Source organism: Lynx rufus, unplaced genomic scaffold, assembly GCF_022079265.1.
Source record: "Lynx rufus isolate CCGP_SWC_20201006 ecotype Redwood Valley unplaced genomic scaffold, mLynRuf1.p SCAF_2, whole genome shotgun sequence".
NCBI classification, from domain to species: domain Eukaryota; kingdom Metazoa; phylum Chordata; class Mammalia; order Carnivora; family Felidae; genus Lynx; species Lynx rufus.
In genome coordinates this window covers 151,543,594-151,561,973 of record NW_025814834.1, presented here as the reverse complement: position 1 = coordinate 151,561,973, position 18,380 = coordinate 151,543,594, and the positions used below count along the sequence as shown (strand labels likewise).

The 18,380-nt window shown below is 37.0% G+C and overlaps 1 protein-coding gene across 1 annotated transcript in view; it reads left to right on the top strand.

Moving 5' to 3' along the window:
- Positions 1-18,380, top strand: part of SAMD13 (sterile alpha motif domain containing 13) — a 45,393-nt gene that overhangs the window by 9,632 nt on the left and 17,381 nt on the right. Inside the window, exon 3 of the mRNA XM_047082339.1 lies at positions 731-815. Coding sequence (XP_046938295.1) covers positions 731-815 — 85 coding nt within the window. The remainder of the gene's footprint in view (positions 1-730; positions 816-18,380) is intronic.

Sequence of the window (18,380 nt, the reverse complement as noted above, 5' to 3'; positions counted from 1 at the left end):
CTATATTTCCTTGGATGTTTTGGTGATTTTTACATAAATCTAATGAGCTGCCTCCCCTCTCTTACACACACACACACACACACACACACACACACACACACACCAGCACCACCTTTCTGTGCTAAGGGCTATCTGACATTTTTGTAAGCTTCCAGCTTTACCACAGCATGGCCATCTCACAGACAGGTTTTGAGGCTTTCGTTGAGAATATGTGAGGTAGGGGAATACTTGCTGACAAAAGCTTTAAGTGTTCTTTTGCATTGCAATGAAAAAATAGAAGGTTTGTGAGTGGACAAAAAATGCAATTAAAAAAAGAAGAAGAAAAGAAAGAAATCACAGCCCGTGGTCTGAAGGGGCAGGAAAAGGGGGATTGTTTTTCTCGACTTTGACTCATTTATGAGTTGCAGTGTCTTAAGTGAGAGCTTGGCACCCAGGGGAAGCTGTGCCAGTTCACACAGCACTTGTTTTGAACGAGGATTCAATTTCATTTGCAAATGCTTATTGTCAAGGCAGGGAGTGCCAGTACAGATGAAAGCACCCCAGTCCGTCTCCTCCAGTGCTTTAGGTTTAATCACATCTCTCCAATCGCTGAGGGAACCGGAGGTTTAAACAAACATACGTGAACTGGTGTGAAGCTGGAAAAAGGGACCATTATATTTCCGTTTCAGAATATATATTCTTCTCTCACTTTCTAAGAATTAAACACAAGCTTTTCTCCCTTATTGATTAGTTGCTGAAGTAAAGGAACCCTGCAGCCTTCCCATGCTATCTGTTGACATGGAAAACAAGGAAAATGGCTCTGTCGGTGTAAAAAAGTAAGTGAAACTGGCTTGTGAGTTCTGCTTCTGCAAACAACAGAGGGACTTGGTTTCTATTTTTATACTTCTTGCTTATCTACTACATTACACTGTCTGGGGGTTGTTTTGCTTGGTCTATACTGGCCACCACACTCCCTTCTCGCCCCAGCCCCAGTTGCCTTTTTCTTTATTCCATTTCTAAGACAGAGATGACTCAGGCATCAAACCGTGCATAAAGGGTTAGTGTATCAGGCTTTGGAACAGGGACGGTGGAGGATCTCAGCCCCGCATTCTGTATATTGAAACAAAACACCGAGCAAACAGACTCTGTCTTCCAAGTCCATAGGCTTGTAGGGTGGGGGTGCACAACAGAGAATTTGAGTCTTTTTAAGTAAAATCACCTCTGTCAAAACTGAGACCTGTAGTAAAAAAAAAAAAAAAAAAAAAAAAAAAGAAAAGAAAAAGCTTTAGTTAGAATACTAAGTTGAACAACTCTGCCCTAACTAATTTTATAAACTGATCCTCGAATGTGAAACATTTCAGCACATAACATAGTGTTCTGTTTTCATGTCCGTTCTCACATTTGAAACTTTATATTTGTTGTGAGTTATATGCTTGATTGTTTTAAAAAGGAAAATTCCGTTGCATTATGTAGCATATTCTAAAACATGCTACATATTTCAGGGTAACTCATAAGATTGCTGTAAGTATATGAAAAATATGTATATTCCTATTTAGGTGTTATTGTGAAGTTATAACCACTTTGGCTACAAGGAGAAAGTAAGTTCCAAGAGAGTGTTATCTGTTTTATCTTCCTTGTCATTTAGTTTAAAATTGCCCTGAAGTTGAACTTTGGAGGAAACTAATTAAATATAATCCACAGAAGTTATGGTATCTATATGAGGAAGGAGTATGCTATCTATTTGTGAATAGAAGGTATATTTTGCTTCACAGCAAAGTTACATTAAAATAAACTTAATAAAATCTGCTTTTAAAATTCCCAGGTAATTTATGTATCAGTGCCATGCTGGCATGCTTATCCCAGTCTTGAAGTTTAAGGTAGATAAATGTAGGAGAAATGAAAGAAACAGATGCACTTTTTTTTTTTTTGTATGAGCAGTCCTGTCCAATAGGACTGGAAATGTTGTACATTTTGCGTCCAAAATGGTAGCCGCTGGCCACATGTGGCTGTTTAAAAATTTGAAATGTTACTAGTTACTAGTGTAACTGACTAACTGAACTTTTAATTAATTTTAAAAGTTAACAGCTTTATGGAAATATAATTGGCACATAATAAACTCCATGTGTTTAAAATATAAAGTTTGTAAGTTTTGACATTTGTATACATTTGTGAAACCATTACCACAATTAAGATAACCCCCAAGTTTCCTCATAACTCTTTATAATCTCTTCCTCCTGTTCTTCTCTGCTGCCATATCCCTGGGTGACCACGGATAGGCTATGTGTCACTATAGATTAATTTAATTTTTCTACAATTTTATATAAATGAAACTATTCAGAGTGTACTTTTTTGGGGGGGTGGGGAGAGTATGGCAGTCTGGTTACTTTCACCCAGGATAATTAATTTGGGATTCGCCCATGTTATAGTGTCTATCAGTATTTCATTATTTATTATGACTGAGTAGTATTTCATTGTATGGATATACAACAGATTGTTCACTGTTTATCCATCCACTTGCTGATAGACATTTGAGTTGTTTCCATTTTTTTTGGTATTACAAATAAAGCTGCTTTGACCATTTGTGTACAGGTCTGCGTGTGGACATATGCTTTCATTTCTCTTGGATATATATTTAAGAATGGAATGGCTGGGCTATATAGCAGGTATATGTTTAACTTTTTAGGAAACTGTTTTCTAAACTGGTGGTCCTTTTACATTCCACCAATGGTATGTAAGTGTTCTGGTTGTTCTATATCCTCATGAACTTGGTGTGATCAGTCTTTTTCATATTAGGTATTACATTAGGTGTGGTTTTCATTTTTATTTCCCTGATGACCAAAGATGGTGAGCATCTTATTGGTATGCCATCCATACCTCTTTCATAAGTAAAATATTGTTCAAATATTTTGCCCATCTTTTTATTAGGCTAGTGTTTATGTATTATTTTATAGACAGTTTTTGTAATATTCTGGGTGCAAGTACCTTATATACGTAATTTGAAAATATTTTCTAGTGCTATGAGACTTGTCTTTTTATTCTCTCTACAGCGTCTTTCAAACTGTAGGAGTTTTTAATAACAGTGAACTCCAGTTTATCCATTTATTATTTCATGAATAGTGCTTTTAGTGTCGTGTCTATGAAGTATTTGTCTAACCTAAGGTCACAAGGATTTTCTCTTACATTTTCTTATATTTGGGACTGTGATTTGGGGGTTAATTTCTGTGTATGGTGTGAGATAAGGATTAAATTGTTTCTGGTGGTGGGGGGGATGGTAGGGTTTTTTGCCTATGAATATCCAATTGTTCTAGCTCCATTTGTTGAATTGTTCTTGCAACTTTGTTGAAAAATAATTGATTACATGTGTGTGAATGTATTCCTGGACTATTTTATTCCATTCATAATTTTGTATATATTTATGCCAATATAACACAGTTTTGGTAACTATAGCTTTGTAACAAATCTTGAAATCAAGTAGTGTTATCTATTTGACTTTGTTCTTTTTCAGACTTGTTTGGTCTCTCCTAGGTTCTTTGCATTTCCAAATGATTTTTAGAATCAGTTTGTTAATTTCTACAAAAATCAAAACCAAAAAAAATGCCTGCTGGTGCTTTGATGGCATTGCATTGAATTATAGATCAACTTAGAGAGATTGATCTCTTAACAATATTGTGTCTTCCAACCCATTGATGCAGTATTTTTGTACATTTACTTAGGTCTAATGTAATTTCTCTAAGTGGGGTTTTGTAATTTTCCATCTCTAGGTCTTGTACATCTTTTGTCAGATATATCCCTACGTAATTTATAATTTCAGGCTATTATAAATGGTATTGCTTTTTAAATTTTAATATCCAATTGTTGATAGTATATAGAAATATAATTGATTTTTTTTATTGACCTTATATTCTACAACCTTGATAAACTCATTTATTACTACTAGTAGCTTTTGGGTAGATCCAATTAGATATTTGACATAGACAATTATGTCTTGTAAGTAAAGACAGTTTTACTTTTTCCTTCCAGATGTGAATATATTTTCTCTTACTGCCCTTATTGCACTGAGTAGGCTCTTCAGTGAAAAGTTGCATAGAAGTGGTGAGATTGGACAAACTAGTTTTGTTTCCTTAAGGGAAAACATTTAGTCTTTTTCTTGTCTTTGGCTTTCTATATATAATGTGCCACTTTTTGTCTGCTTTTAAGATGTTTTTCTTTATCATTGATTTTCAAGCAATTTGAGTATGAGATTTGGTATAGTTTTGTTCATTTTTCTTGTGCTTGGAGTTTTGTTTTTCAGCTCTATGGACTTTGTTTTCATCAAGTATGGAAATTTTCCAGGCATTCTTTTTTGGTTCCCCTCACTTCTCCTTTGGTGATTCCAAATATGGTGTATTTGATCACTTGATACTGTGCCACAATTCACTAATGCTCTCGGTTGTTTTGTTTTGTTTTGTTTTTTATTCTTTTTTCTCTGTGTTTCATTTTGGATAGTTTCTATTGTTTTGCCTTCAAGGTCACTAATCTTTTCTTCTGAAGAGTATGATCTTGTTGTTAATCCCACTCATTGTATTTTCCATTTCAGACAGTGTAGTTTCCATCTCTAGAAGTTCAAACTGGGTCTTTTTCTTTTTTTTTATGCCTTGACATCTCTAATTAACATATTCATTGATGCCTCTAGCTTCTGAATATATGAAGTATAGTAACTTCATAATATATGAAGTAACTGTTTCAGTGTCTCTACTAATTCTATCATTTCTCTGTCCATTTCAGTTGATTGATTTCTCAGTGAGAATGGGTTATGATTTTCTGCTTCTTTTCATACCTGGTAATTTTTTTAAATGTTTATTTACTTTTGAGAAAGAGAGAGAGTCGGGGAGGGGCAGAGAGAGAGAGGGAGGCAGAAAATCTGAAGCAGGCTCTGAGTTGTCATTGCAGAGCTGGATGTGGGGCTTGAACTCATGAACTGTGAGATCATGATCTGAACTGAAATCAGAAGCTTAACCAACTGAGCCATCCCAGGCACTCCCATACCTGGTAATTTTTGATTGAATGTCAGATACTGTGAATGTTACCTTGTTGGATGCTGGATATTTTTGGTATTCCTACAAATAGTTGTCTTTTTTTTTTTTTTTTTTTGAGAAGAAAGTGCAAGTGTGAGTGGGGGAGAGGGGCAGAGGAAGGGGGAGAGAGAAAGAATCTCAAGCAGGCTCCACACTCAGCCCCACAAGAGACTCAATCCCATGACCCTGGAAACATGACCTGAGCTGAAATAAAGAGTCGGAAGCTCAACCAGCTAAGCCACCCAGGCGCCCCTCTATAAATATTCTTGATCTCTGTCCTGGATGCAGTTAAGTTACTTGCAAACAATCTGATCCTATTAAGTCTTGGTTTTAAGTTTTGTTAGGCAGGACAAGGGCTGCATTTAATCAAAGGGTATTTTCCCCCTCTTACTGAGGCATGGCCCATCTTGTACTCTAGCCAATGCTCTTGAATTATGAGGTTTTCCTCTCTGGCAGATGGAGACAAGCACTATTCCCATCCCTGCATGATCGCCAAGGATCATGCTCTCAAATTTTTATGTTGGGTGGTTCTTTCCTCAGCCTTGGTTAGTTTTCTCACATGTATGTGATAATCAGTACTCTGCAAAGCACTTGAAGAAGTTTCTGCAGATCTCTGGGGTCCTCGTGCTGAAAGCTGTCTCTTCTCTCATCTTAGGAACTCTCCTCTGTACACAGCCCAAATTCTCTTCAGGCAGTGATGGGATAGAGCTTATCTTGCTTGTTTTCCATTCCTTGGGCATCAGTGCCCTTTATTACATACGTCCAATGTCTCGAGTGCCATTCTTTCATATACATTTATTTTCCTATTTTTCTAGTTGTTTTAGGCAGAAGAATAAATCTTGTCCTCATTACTCCATCTTGACCAGAAACAGAAGTTCCAGTTAATTAATACAGCCACAAGTGGCCAGTGGCTAACCTGTTGGACAGAGTAGAGTTAGATTATATAGAATCCCAAAAGGCACAAAACATAGGATCTTATGGTTGTTTCTGAGACCTACCAAAACTGGGGCTTGTGCTGCTCTTATTTCCAGGCATGAAAAATAATAATTGTGTTACTAGGGAGTATACTGTCACAAACGGTCACTTCCAAAGAAGCCTAAGATAACAGTCCTTGTTCACTGGCCACATGCTTCTGATCAGAGCTTTAGTTTTGCAAGGCTGCTGTTTATGGAGTCCCTACATATATCTAGTACTTTGTGTGAGACTTGTCAGTCCTCACAACCATATTTTGAGGTACTGTATATGTTATTATTCCCATTTTATAGATGAGAAAACTGATGTTCCAGGAAGTTAAAAACATATTACTAACAAGGCATTTTACATCTTTTGTACTCAATTTTCTAAATCCATTTTGTATTTTATGCTTTATATCTCAATTTAGATGCAAAATTTTCATTGGAAGTATTTGATCTGTATTAGATTTCATAAGATTTACAGTTAAAAAAGGTAGAATCACATACCCAAATAATTTCAAACATACTTAAAAGTTCTAATAACTGAATCAAATACCAAAAAATTATTTTTATATTATATGTATATACATTGACACAACTTGTTCTTCTTTTTTAGAAGATTTGATTTGACTTTGAAGCAAATATGTATCAGTTTCAAAATGTCCAAGTTAAATAAATTTACTAAGACTTTGTCAGTTCAATCTCATTAACATTGAATTCAAAGTGGTGTATACATTTATGAACAACTATAAGTTTATCCATGTCAATATATCATTTTTTCAAATTTTTCTTAAAATTTGTTAGGAAATTACAAAATTATCATTGTATACTTATGGTATATTATTATTGCTCTATTGTATGTATACTCTGAAAGGTTTCAATTTCAAATTTTATGCCAGTTTAGCTTGGTCACAAACCAGCTTTTCCTTTTTTTGGGGGGTGGGGGAGGCAGGTCCAAATTTAGTTCATTCACATGTAGTGTGATATCAATGAAAAAATATATACTTTGCCATTTTTTGGTCTTCATTGAATATTTGGCAAGCATTCATTTGATGTAATAAAATCTTGAATTGGATTTAACAGTATAGTAGATCTTTGTAAAATTCTTCTAGGACTTATCCAACAAGAATTGGCAAAGAACACACATCATTAAATTCATTGTGTTCTGTGTGTGTGTGTGTGTGTGTGTGTGTGTGTGTGTGTGTGTTTAACAGTTCCATTATCTGGCATTGATCCATAGCATTTGCAAATATATAATGAATGATTTAACAATGGTATCTATGACATTTTAAGAATTTGCATTAGAAAACTGAACATGGATATCATACAGTAGAATAAAGCGGTGAGGGAAACCTCAGTCACTTGTTTTAGAATTACATTAAATCCAGATTTTGTTTTAGTTAACATCCATCAGAATAGAGTTTAATTTTTTCATATCTAGTTGAAATTTTTCTTTGACAGATGTAAAAGATTTAAAAATATTTAAAGTATGAGTTCAGTTTTTCAGGCCATAAATTGACAATATTTCTTCAAAAATTTGGAAGTTTTTTGAGACAAAGCATACTGCAAGTATCAATTGGGCAGTGTCTTTTATGTTGCACTATTTCTGTAAAGCTAAAGAAAAGTAATTGTGTTTTTCACATTTTTAACCAGTTGATCTTTGATATTGTTAAAAAGATTTTGTCTTCTTCAGGCAATTGTTGGATGGCTTGACTGAAAACTCTCTCACTTTTTGTGAAGTACCTTTTTAGTCTTTTCTCATAATATTCTAACAACACTGAATATAACCAGATGTCTATGGAAAAATTGTTTTCTTTTTTGTGCAAGAATCCAAGCCGTATATAGCTATACAAATTTATAAGCTCAGATTCTGTTTAAAATCACTTTAAAGCATTTTGTTGGACATTTAATTTTGAATTCAAGTGGCTAATGTCATTAGTTCCTTTTTGGTTGTTGAAAAGAAAGTTACCAAATCTATATGTTCAATGAAAATTCTCTTAATACTGTACAGTCTCTTAATACTGTACATTTTATTATCTTTATCATTTTTTTACACAACAGTCTGCTTTTTCTCCTTTTGCTCTGCTCCAGCAAATTGCAATTGCTATTCATTGTGAAATTTACAATATACTTTCAGCCAGCCTCCTTTTTTCTTTATTCTTCTGGTTCTAATGCTAATTTCTACATCTCCTCTCAATTCTGCATGAGTAGTATGCTACCCTTTTAAACTTTCAAATTTATCCATACCTATTTTTAAAATTTTTTTTAAATGTTTATTTATTTCTGAAAGAGAGGCAGACGGAGTGTGAGCAGGGGAGGGGCAGAGAGAGAGGGAGACACAGAATCTGAAGCAGGTTTCAGGCTCTGAACAGAGCCTGATAATGGGCTCGAACCCACAAATTGTGAGATCATGACCTGAGCCAAGTCGGATGCTCAACTGACTGAGCTGCCCAGGCGCTCTGTATCCATTCCTATGTTTAACTAAAACATATTTATTATAATTAAAGTAGTTAGGAATGTCAACTTAATTACCAAATGTAACATACAAAGAGATTCTTATAACTTGAGCTGTTTGCATCAAATACATTACAGTGCTACATGCGTGTGTAGGAAAAAATCATTTGAACTGAATCACTCCGTTGATACCAACTTGATTGGTTGTGTGTTTGTGTATAATACTAGAGAGGACACATGCATCTGATAGGGGAACTTCAGCAAAGTATCCTAGGTGATGCAGCATTTAAAGTGATACGTTGTCACACTAAAACAATGAAGTTGTGTTTAAACATATTTTGTACCTGTTCAAGTTTTTACATTTAAATTTAAACTAATTAAAATTAAATACAATTAATAATTCAGTTCCTTGGTCAAATGGCTACCATATTTCACAGGTATATAGCCAGGTGAAACTCTCGCACATATGTTCTAGGAGGAAGGTTAGGAGGGAAGGTTAGGAGGGAAGTGAGGGGGTATGGATGTAGTCATTGTCAAGATCCTAACTTTTATTTTGCCTGGTGGGTTCATGGCTGTTTATTAAGTTTAAAAATAACTAAATAAGAGGGAACCATCTTAATAATTTGGACTAGATCCTATACATTTTGTATACAAATACTTTTCTGATCCCATATGTATAAACATAGTCATACAAGAACATACACGTATATTCACATGTGTTCAGGAATATACACATACATACATAGGGATGTGCACATATACTTAAAGGATACATAAAATAAGCTTTTATTGAACAAGTGGGATTACAGTATTGTGTTTTTGTGGGTTGTAGATGCACAGATTTTAGATTAATCATAAACATTGATACATGACACTCTTATTGACCTATGTTTGAACATGTTGGATCCATGTTAGAATTTTTACTAAATTCTAAAAAAAAAAAAAAAAAAAAAAAAGAATTCTAGGTATTTTACATGTATGTGCCTATCTGTACAAATCACAAGTATTCAATATCAGTTTTTTTGTGTCATTTACTTAGTCTTACTCCCTTGTTCAACAGTGAGTCTTTTTTCCCTTCTTTGGTTTTCTTCTAGGATAGAAGAGGAACAAATGTTCCCACACAATAGACGCTTATAACAAGTTAGCAGCTTTTCAACAGGAAGTGGTTTATTTCCCTACCATCACCATGTCCCTCACCCCTCAGTGGAGAACTCTAATGCAATAGAAAATTCACAGTAGCAAAGTTTAGCAAGGACTTTGAAAAGAAGCTATTTCTTATTAATGCTGAGCCTTTTCTTGCACACATATCTCACCATATCCCCTGCCTTTGTGGTCAGTATATGGTTTCATTTTGAAGCATAGACTTTTTTTTTTTATTTTGAAACTAAAATTCCTTTTATAATTTTAATATGATACTTTTATTTGTGATGAGTGCTATAAAGTTTTAAGATTGCTTTAATAGTGACTTTTGGGAGGCTGTTAACTATAATAACTATTAAGCTAAGCATTAAGTTAAAGAAATTAACATTTTTGCCCATGTGAATTAGGGTTAACAGGTGAATGGTGGAAGTAAATATTAAGGTTATTGTTAGTATTGTTAGAATTTCAAAATTCTGATCTCATTGTAGAATTATCAGAGAGGCTTTTTATATAACAGTAACAACAATGGCTACTATTATTTAACCTTATAAAAATTATCTAACAATGCTTGTGTGTACAACAATCCACCATTCAGGTCCCCATCTCTAAGGGAAGCAGTCACATCTAGGGTTAAATAAATAACCTAATGGGATATAGGATACTTGGTTATTTGTCTGGAACCCTTGCCTGGCTCCTTAGCAAAGGAGGAAGAGGAAACTGATAGAAATAATTGTGTGTCTGATCACTGGTTTCAGCTTTTGCTCATTTGCTCCTAATCCTGTCCATTTGTGGTGCCCCATAAATAATCAGTAGTCCTTAGATGTATTTTCTTTGAAAGCCATGAGGAAATTATATCCATCTGCTGGGTAGTTCCTGGGTACTCTCTCCCCATTAGGCTCCTCTTGTCTGTTTTTACCTTTCCCAGACCCCACAACCACACTCCTTGACTCTATGTGAACACAATGAGTGATGTTTCCCACCATGCTATTCTTTCGAGGGAATAGCAATCTGAAACAGAGGGTCATTATGATGGTAAGATACCTCTATACTAAAAGCAGGGGAAACAAAACTCCTAAAACATTTTAAGTGGCTAAATACCAAATGCTTCTTAATGGTTTGGAAGGAAGGAAAGAAGGAAGGATGGAAGGAAGGAAGGGAGGGAGGGAGGGAGGAAGGGAGAAAAGAAGGAAGGGAAGAAGGAAGAGAGGGAGGAAAGAAGGAAGGAATGGTGAGAAGGAGGGAAGAAGAAAAAAGAGAATAGGAGGGGAGGTAAACTGAGCCCATAATTCAAACTTGAAAAATAACCTTTCTAATCAGGATCTGATGTTGTAACCCTTCTGCAGATATTTTTGGCGGGATAAGTTAGGGTGCTATATGGTTTCTTGAATACAAATAGTATATGGAAGTTAATAGTGATACTCGTAACTGGTACAGTTTTATTTTTCTTAGTGAAGCTAAAATTCATTCCTTAATATTTTATGGTGTCTGTTCACTATGATACTCAGATGGCATATTGGCTCAGGCTACCATAACAAAACACCATAGACTGGGTGGTTTAAACAACAGAAATCGTTCTGGAGGCTGGGAAGTCCAATATCAAGGTACCAGCAGATTCAGTTCCTGATAAGACCTGTGTTTCTGGTCTTTATGTGGACTTCCCACAGTGCATGCATGCTGGTTGATAAGGCCGCCAGTCCTACTGGATTAGGATCTTACCCTTATGACCTCATTTAATCTTAATTGTCCTATCTACTAAAAGCCCTATATTGAAATGCAATCATATTGAGGGTTAGGGCTTCTACATATGAATTGGTAGGGGGGGCACAGAATTCAGTTTAGTCATAGTGTCTTATGACAAATATTTGATTATTCCCTTAAATTAAATGATAACCTGAGTTAAGAATTGAGTTTGTTTATTGTGTTTATTTGTATTGTGTCCATTGCAAACAACTACCTTAAAGAAGTGTACATTTCAGGGGCACCTGGGTGGCTCAGTCGGTTAGGCGTTCGACTTCAGCTCAAGTCTGATCTCACCATTCGTGAGTTCAAGCCCCGCATCAGGCTCTGTGTGTGTGTGTGTGTGTCTCAAAAATAAATAAACATTAAAAAAAATTTTTTTAAAGAAGTGTACATTTCAAAAGCATAAAATGCATAAAACCAGAGAGTCAGCCAAGCATGTCATCATTTAAAGCATGAAAACAACAGGAGTTTCAGTCAAATCCAGCAAAATTCACACACATGCATTATATATCTTTTATACGTTAGCGGCTCTGATGGGTTGCTGTTTTCTACCTAGTTTCTGGCACGCTACTGATATCCTTACAGAAGGAAAGCCGAGCTTGTCTAATAATAAAGCCATAGTTAAGTCCTTTGGAATAGTGACCTCTGGGCTGTGGCTCAGAGCAGGGAGGGAAGGCTCATCTGGTGGTGCTTGCACAGTTGTCTTTAGTGTTGACTGGGATATGAAACATAAGTGTGTTTGTGTTTTGCGGGAATTTTGGCATGAATTGTATCTGATAGTGAATAAAAAATTAATTCGTTGCGTCCTCTTGAGAGGAGTGTCCTTATTTACACTTGTTCAGAGGTCTTTATTTGTACAAATAAGTTGAGAACAGGTAGGGAAAGAGGCAGTTACAGAATCCCTTGTTTTTGGAAAGATGGGGTGAGGTGCTGGGGAGACATTCCCAGCAGAGGTATGTCAAAGACAGAATGCCATGTGATTTTGGAGGAGAGCCATCAGCCTGAAGGAAGAGTCTAGTACAGCGGAAAGAAATACAGGAAGATGCCCTGTCTGTCCCTGGGGTCCGCTCCTGTGTTGCTTCTGATTCAGGCCCCCAAAGCCTCTCTCCACACCTAGCATGGCCTGACTCACCTTGCCATGGTGACTTTTACTTCTCTGCCCTCCTTCTTCCATCTGTCGATTCCTCCTGTTCCTTAACCACTTGTGGAATAAGGCAGGGGACACACATAACCCTTTTCATCAGTTGGATGACTTGAGATTTTCCCCTTCGCTAGACAGAGTTCCCAAGGCTCATCAAGTGCCTGGCTTAGAGTAGGCAGGTTAAAATTAATTAATGATTAGAATAAGAGCTTTGGGATATTAGGAATAGGACGTTTAACCAGTACCTTTAAAAAGTGATTAGGATTCTAATCTTTGTCGGCTGAACTGACAGAGCTTTGAATGGCATGACCAAACTGTGGATATGGGAAAATCCAGGATGTTGCCCAGTTGGATTTCAGTACAAACTTAGAATGGGAAATAAGCCTGGAAAGTTACGTTTGAATCAAATTTCTGAATGCCAAACTAAAGAACTTGAAATATACAGAAGGCTTGAAGAGTTATTTGTTTTTTTCAGTGCTTTCATTGCTTGAATGTGCTGCAGCTAAGTGCAGTCAACTCTTACTTATCAGAGTTTTAAAAAAATGAAAAATGGCCTGTCAAGAAACTTTGAATCATCTTTTTTTTTTTAGGCCTTCCTTTTAGCCAGATCCCTGCTAGTTTGGTTGAAGGGAGAGGGAAGAAGGAGTAGAGATAAAACTAAAGCTCATTTAGTTGCTGTGTTGTGAGATATGTCATAGGCAAAAAAAAATCAATATTAATTTATTATAATCAGAATTATATTGCTTTTAGCCAAAGGCTGTTCTAAGATATGGGCAAAGAGTAGTTTAATTTCATTTTGAAAATAAGTTATAAAGATCAAGGCACTACAAAGTTAGAATGCATTTCTGAATGGAAACATAAGTAACATTGAGAATTAGCTGTATAAAAGGAGTAATGTGATAAATATATTACTATATTACATTGACTACTGTCTAAAATAGCTTTTGCTCTGAACTTTAAAGCAGAAATGCAATTAATGAGTATAATGGGGTTTTGAAATCTCATATGGATTATATTTATGCACAGTTTCCTTTTGGTCTGACCAACCCTCAGAATCGAGAATATCATGAGTACTATAAAATACACACATGCTAGATTCTGAGAAAGGGATTCAGCTATTTTCCACCTGCCTTCACTAATGTGTAAAGGAGAAATGGAGACTTATGCTGCCAGCACTTAAAATTATAATGTGCCAACATGAAAAACGCTTATAATAAGGTTTCCATCTGCATGTATGTGCCAGATTTGTTATGTATTGCATTTCTGTCCCAATGATTGTGTCTCTAGATCTCTTTAAAAGTGAGGTGATTGTTTAATTAAGGTATAATTGCTTCCCAGTGTGAATTATCCGCGCATGATATAATTTTTATCAATATACGTATGATGTACTTAACCCATATACACAAGGACTAAATGGTGACTGTGTTAAATGATTTGATTAAGTGATGGGATTGTAGAAAATTCTATCCTTCATTTCTTGCTAGTTTTTTGTAATAAGTTAAAATAAATATATATATTTTTAAATATCCCATGCCTGGAAAAATATTCCTGAATTTGTCATCTTTATACATTATATTTTAAGAAACATTTTGCTCTGATGATAGTGAATAATAAATATCAAATGGATAATGGAACTTTTGTATCTGCCATCTCATTTCATCAACACAAAATTAGCAGCCACAATGGGGACCACCATCTGGGAGGTGTTTTAAACAGCGCCATTTAAATTCCTTCTGGAATTTGACATGCACAAGTTATAAGAAAAGATTTGGAGAGAATGGTCCATTTAAAAGGGAACAAAGTGTCTTAGTTTGGCCACAAAGAGCAGTCCTTTAGGAGATGTATGGCTTTCCTAGTGGGAAGAGGTGACCCTTAAATCCATTGTCTGAAATGTAGTCATAATTTCATGTGGCCTTGGCACTTCGGGTCCCCCAGCCCCCACTTTCATGTTGCCCTTGATCATCTCCAGTTTTCTTCTTAAAACTGTTGCCAAAAACACTGGAAGGGCCCAGCAAAATTATCCATCATACTCTACCATAAACAACCTTGAAGTGACAACATGTGCCTGCATGTGCCTGCCTTTGCAAGCCATCCTCTCTCAAGGCCTAACTTAGGATGTGTCTGGAGCAATAGATGCCTTTCAAAATTGCCATTGAAAATCTTAAGGTGTCCTAGTCAGGCAGAACTTTCTGGGCCCTCCAGCACGTGTGCCTTCAATAGCACTTGTTTACCTCTCTCTCTCTCTTTTTTTAAGTGTATTTATTCTATTTTGAGAGAGAAGAGAGGAGTAGGAGAGGAGCAGAAAGAGAGGGAGAGAGAGAATTTCAAGCAGGCTTTGTGCTGTCAGTGCAGAGCCAGATGCAGGCTCTGTCTCATGAACCATGAGATCATGACCTGAGCCAAAATCAAGAGTCAGGTGTTTAACTGACTGAGCCACCTAGGCATCCCACCTGTCAATTCTAGTGTTACTTAGAGTTAGCTGTTTACATGTCTGCTTCCCTCATCAGATTGCTAGCTCTTGAGGGCAGGGACTATGTATTCCTATCCTTGTAACCTTGCATCTAGGACTGAGAAGTCAGTAGGCTTTTAGTAAATCTTTGTTGCATCAGTGAGTTAAGGAGAGTAGAAAAGCACAGATTTGGAAGAAATATATATGGAATCCATTCCTGATTTATCTACTCTGTGGTTTGGGGTGAGTTTCTTAACCTTTCTAAGCCTTAGTTTCCTAAAAACAGGTTATTACAGTAGCCAGTTGATAAGGAGCTGGGAGGCCGTTAATAGGAAATGTATAAAAAGTGTATTACAGACTCTATGTACTCTCTGGTTCTTAGTCCACAAACGTTTTGCTCTGCATCAGCTGTGCGCCTCAGACCTATGCCAGATGCAGGAGAGCTGAAGAGATGCAGATAGACAGGTTGTCCTCTTGGGATGTGAGTAGTCTAACACTGTGATTTTTCTTCTAAGTTATTTGGGGGCTTTTTGCTACTAGGCCTAAACTGAGGGTGGATCAATCACCAAATGCACTGATTGGTTTCATGCTGCTTGTTTCTTCTGTGTGGATCCCCTTGCCCTAAATATGAAAGCACGCCGGTTCTCCATGGCTCCTCTTCTTCGTGGTACGCTACCCACACACAGTGTTGTAAAGTCTTTGTTCTCTGCTGCATTGCTAGTACTCAGGAATATTTCACATTTATGGAAGTGATGATGTCATATCCCAGAAGAATAAGAATCAGGAAAGCCTCCCATCCTAACATGACAACGTAGCATACTTTTTTATTACAATTAGATAACTATTCTTTATGAGGAAAGGCAGTTAATTGAAGTCAGCCACGGGGAGAGTGAATTCAGATGTTTTCTGGTACACTTAAAAGTATATCTGATGGGACTTTCTGCTCACTGCTAGAAGTGAGCTCGTTAGAAAACTTAAAAGATTTGTTGGAAAATGAACTCCTTTCTAAACATTCTTCAAACCCACCTTAAGCAAGAGAGGGAAGAAAAATGGTACCTTAAAGGGAGTGCCCACTGTCAGCTCGTGATTGTGTACATTAATGGGATGATGGAAAATCCCAGCATGTGGACAATGTTTTAAAAAAACATTTAGCTTTGACTTTAAAATACATAGTTAATGTTTGCCAAGGTTAGGTTGAAGTAGCTTTTTCTCTGTGTATATTGCCTGTTAAATGGTAGGAAGGTGTGTGTGTGTGTGTGTGTGTGCACGTAGTGAGCATGCATGTATATGAGTGCATGTGTCCATGGGCATGCAGTGTTTATAGATTCACAATCTCTAAGCCCTAAAGGGAAAACACTACTAACTAGTAAGCATTGTCTCTAAATGTTTTTTAAATCAAGTGTTGTGTTGATAAATCATTGATCATGTGTGCCATTGATTAAGGGCTGTCTTTTCTTAAGACAGAATTTTGGTTTTTTAATCAAATATTTTAAGTTCCTACTATGGGCAAACCATTATGCTAGGGATGAGGAAGATGTACAGCTTGACTTATGAATATCTGAATGTTTTCAGGAATCCCCAAAGTCTGCGCAATTTCATTTCCATTAAAAGTAACATGAATGCTTTCAACTTGTGCTACATGTTGTTAGTTCTAGGCCCAGTTTTCTTCTCACCTCTCCCAAGTTTTCAGTTACTCTCTAAATGCTTCTGTCTCCCAAATGTATACTTCTTGCCCACTCATCTGCTTTGACCACCAGACACATATCCCACATTCAGTCTCTGCTTGTATATAGATGGTACTCAAAATTCAGTGTGTCCCACTGAACCTAGCAGTGGCATCTAAGAGAAGTTACCACTGTCCTTCCAGTTCCATGACACTTCCATATCCTTCATTCTCTATGTCTAGTCCACAACTAAGTCATGCTGATTTTCTTGGTTAAAAATCTTTCACATCCACACGCTTCCTCTCCTGTCCATAGCCACCACTCTAGTCTGGATCACCATGACTTTGCTTGGATGACTCCAGTAGACCACCTCTCACTGGCACCCCCTTCTTCCCCTCTGGCTCCTCTCCAATTCTCTTTTTCAAAATGTGAATCTGATCTGGTCACCCTCTTTATATCAGACCATTTACCAAGTCCCATTGCTCGTAGACAAAAATCCAGAATCCTCAATGTGGCCTCCAAGATCTGCATAGCTCCGCTGACTGTATATATTCCTATGAAAGAGCCTGAAATAATCTTCACCTGACTTCATACAGTTAACTTCTGGCTGCTTTCTAGACCTTACCTCAAAAGAAACTTCCACAGGAAAGTATCTTCTTGCCCTTTAAACTGTCATAGCACAGTGTACCTGTCCTCCATAGCATACAGCTAGCTGTGCATTTAGTTGTATGATTACTGATCAGTGTCTACCCCCACAGAACTGTGGGTCCACGAGAGTAAGGACCATGTCTGTTTGCTCGTTAGTATATTCCTAGTTGGAGAGCTGGCAGGAGCTTTGTCCTGAGGATCTCCCAAGCCAAGTTAAGCTATTTGAAATTTATCTCAAAGGCAATGGAAAGCTTTTGATGGATTTTAAGCAGGGAAACAATGCGATTAGATGAAGAATCACTTTGGATGAGATGTAGAGAAATCCAGACAAATACTCCTAAAACAGAAATGAGGCAAAGTCACAGTAATAGCTGGTTCTTGCGATTCTACTTTTCCTATCCCTCCTTTCTAAATCCACTGAGGCAGGTTACCCATAGACCCTCTCAGATCCTTGATCATTGTCTAGGCATTGACATTGACTAGATCATTGTTTAGTCATTTGCACATTGGTTGAGTTCCTAATACATGCTTGACACTAAGAATACTAAAATGATTCAGGCCCAGATGTATATTCCTAGCCCTCATCTCCCACTCTGATGGGAGAGACTGTCCAGTAAGCAGAGAGTATAATCCAGTGTGGAAAGTACCACAATGGAGTTTGAATGGAGTTCTCAAGTGCATAGGAGATTATAACTAAAACAGTTTCCTGGGGGAGCCAGAAAATGCCTCACAGAGGAGGTAGCATGGGAACTAGGTGGAACCAGGTAGGAATGGCAGATTTTGTCAAGTAGAGACAAATGAGGGGGCATTGTAAGCGGCTGGAAAAGCATGTGAAGGGCACAGAGCTGTGAAGGGAACAGCATATTGGGGAATGGCTTTAGCCCTGCAGTTTCACAGCTGCAGAGAGGGTGTGTGGGGATGGGAATGGGGAAGGTGGTAGGAGATGGGAAAAGACAGGTATGTGGGGCCATCCTGTACAGGGCCTGGTGTGTGTAATCCGGGAGTATAAATATAATTCTGTGAGTTGCCAGAAATCATGGAACCACTCATGAAGGGTCTAATGGTTTATCAGGAAAGCAATGACTGAGCCAAGAGTAATGATCTCCTGAACCCAAGAAACACAAGAATGATTATGGTCCTGAGAGAGGTAAACTGAGA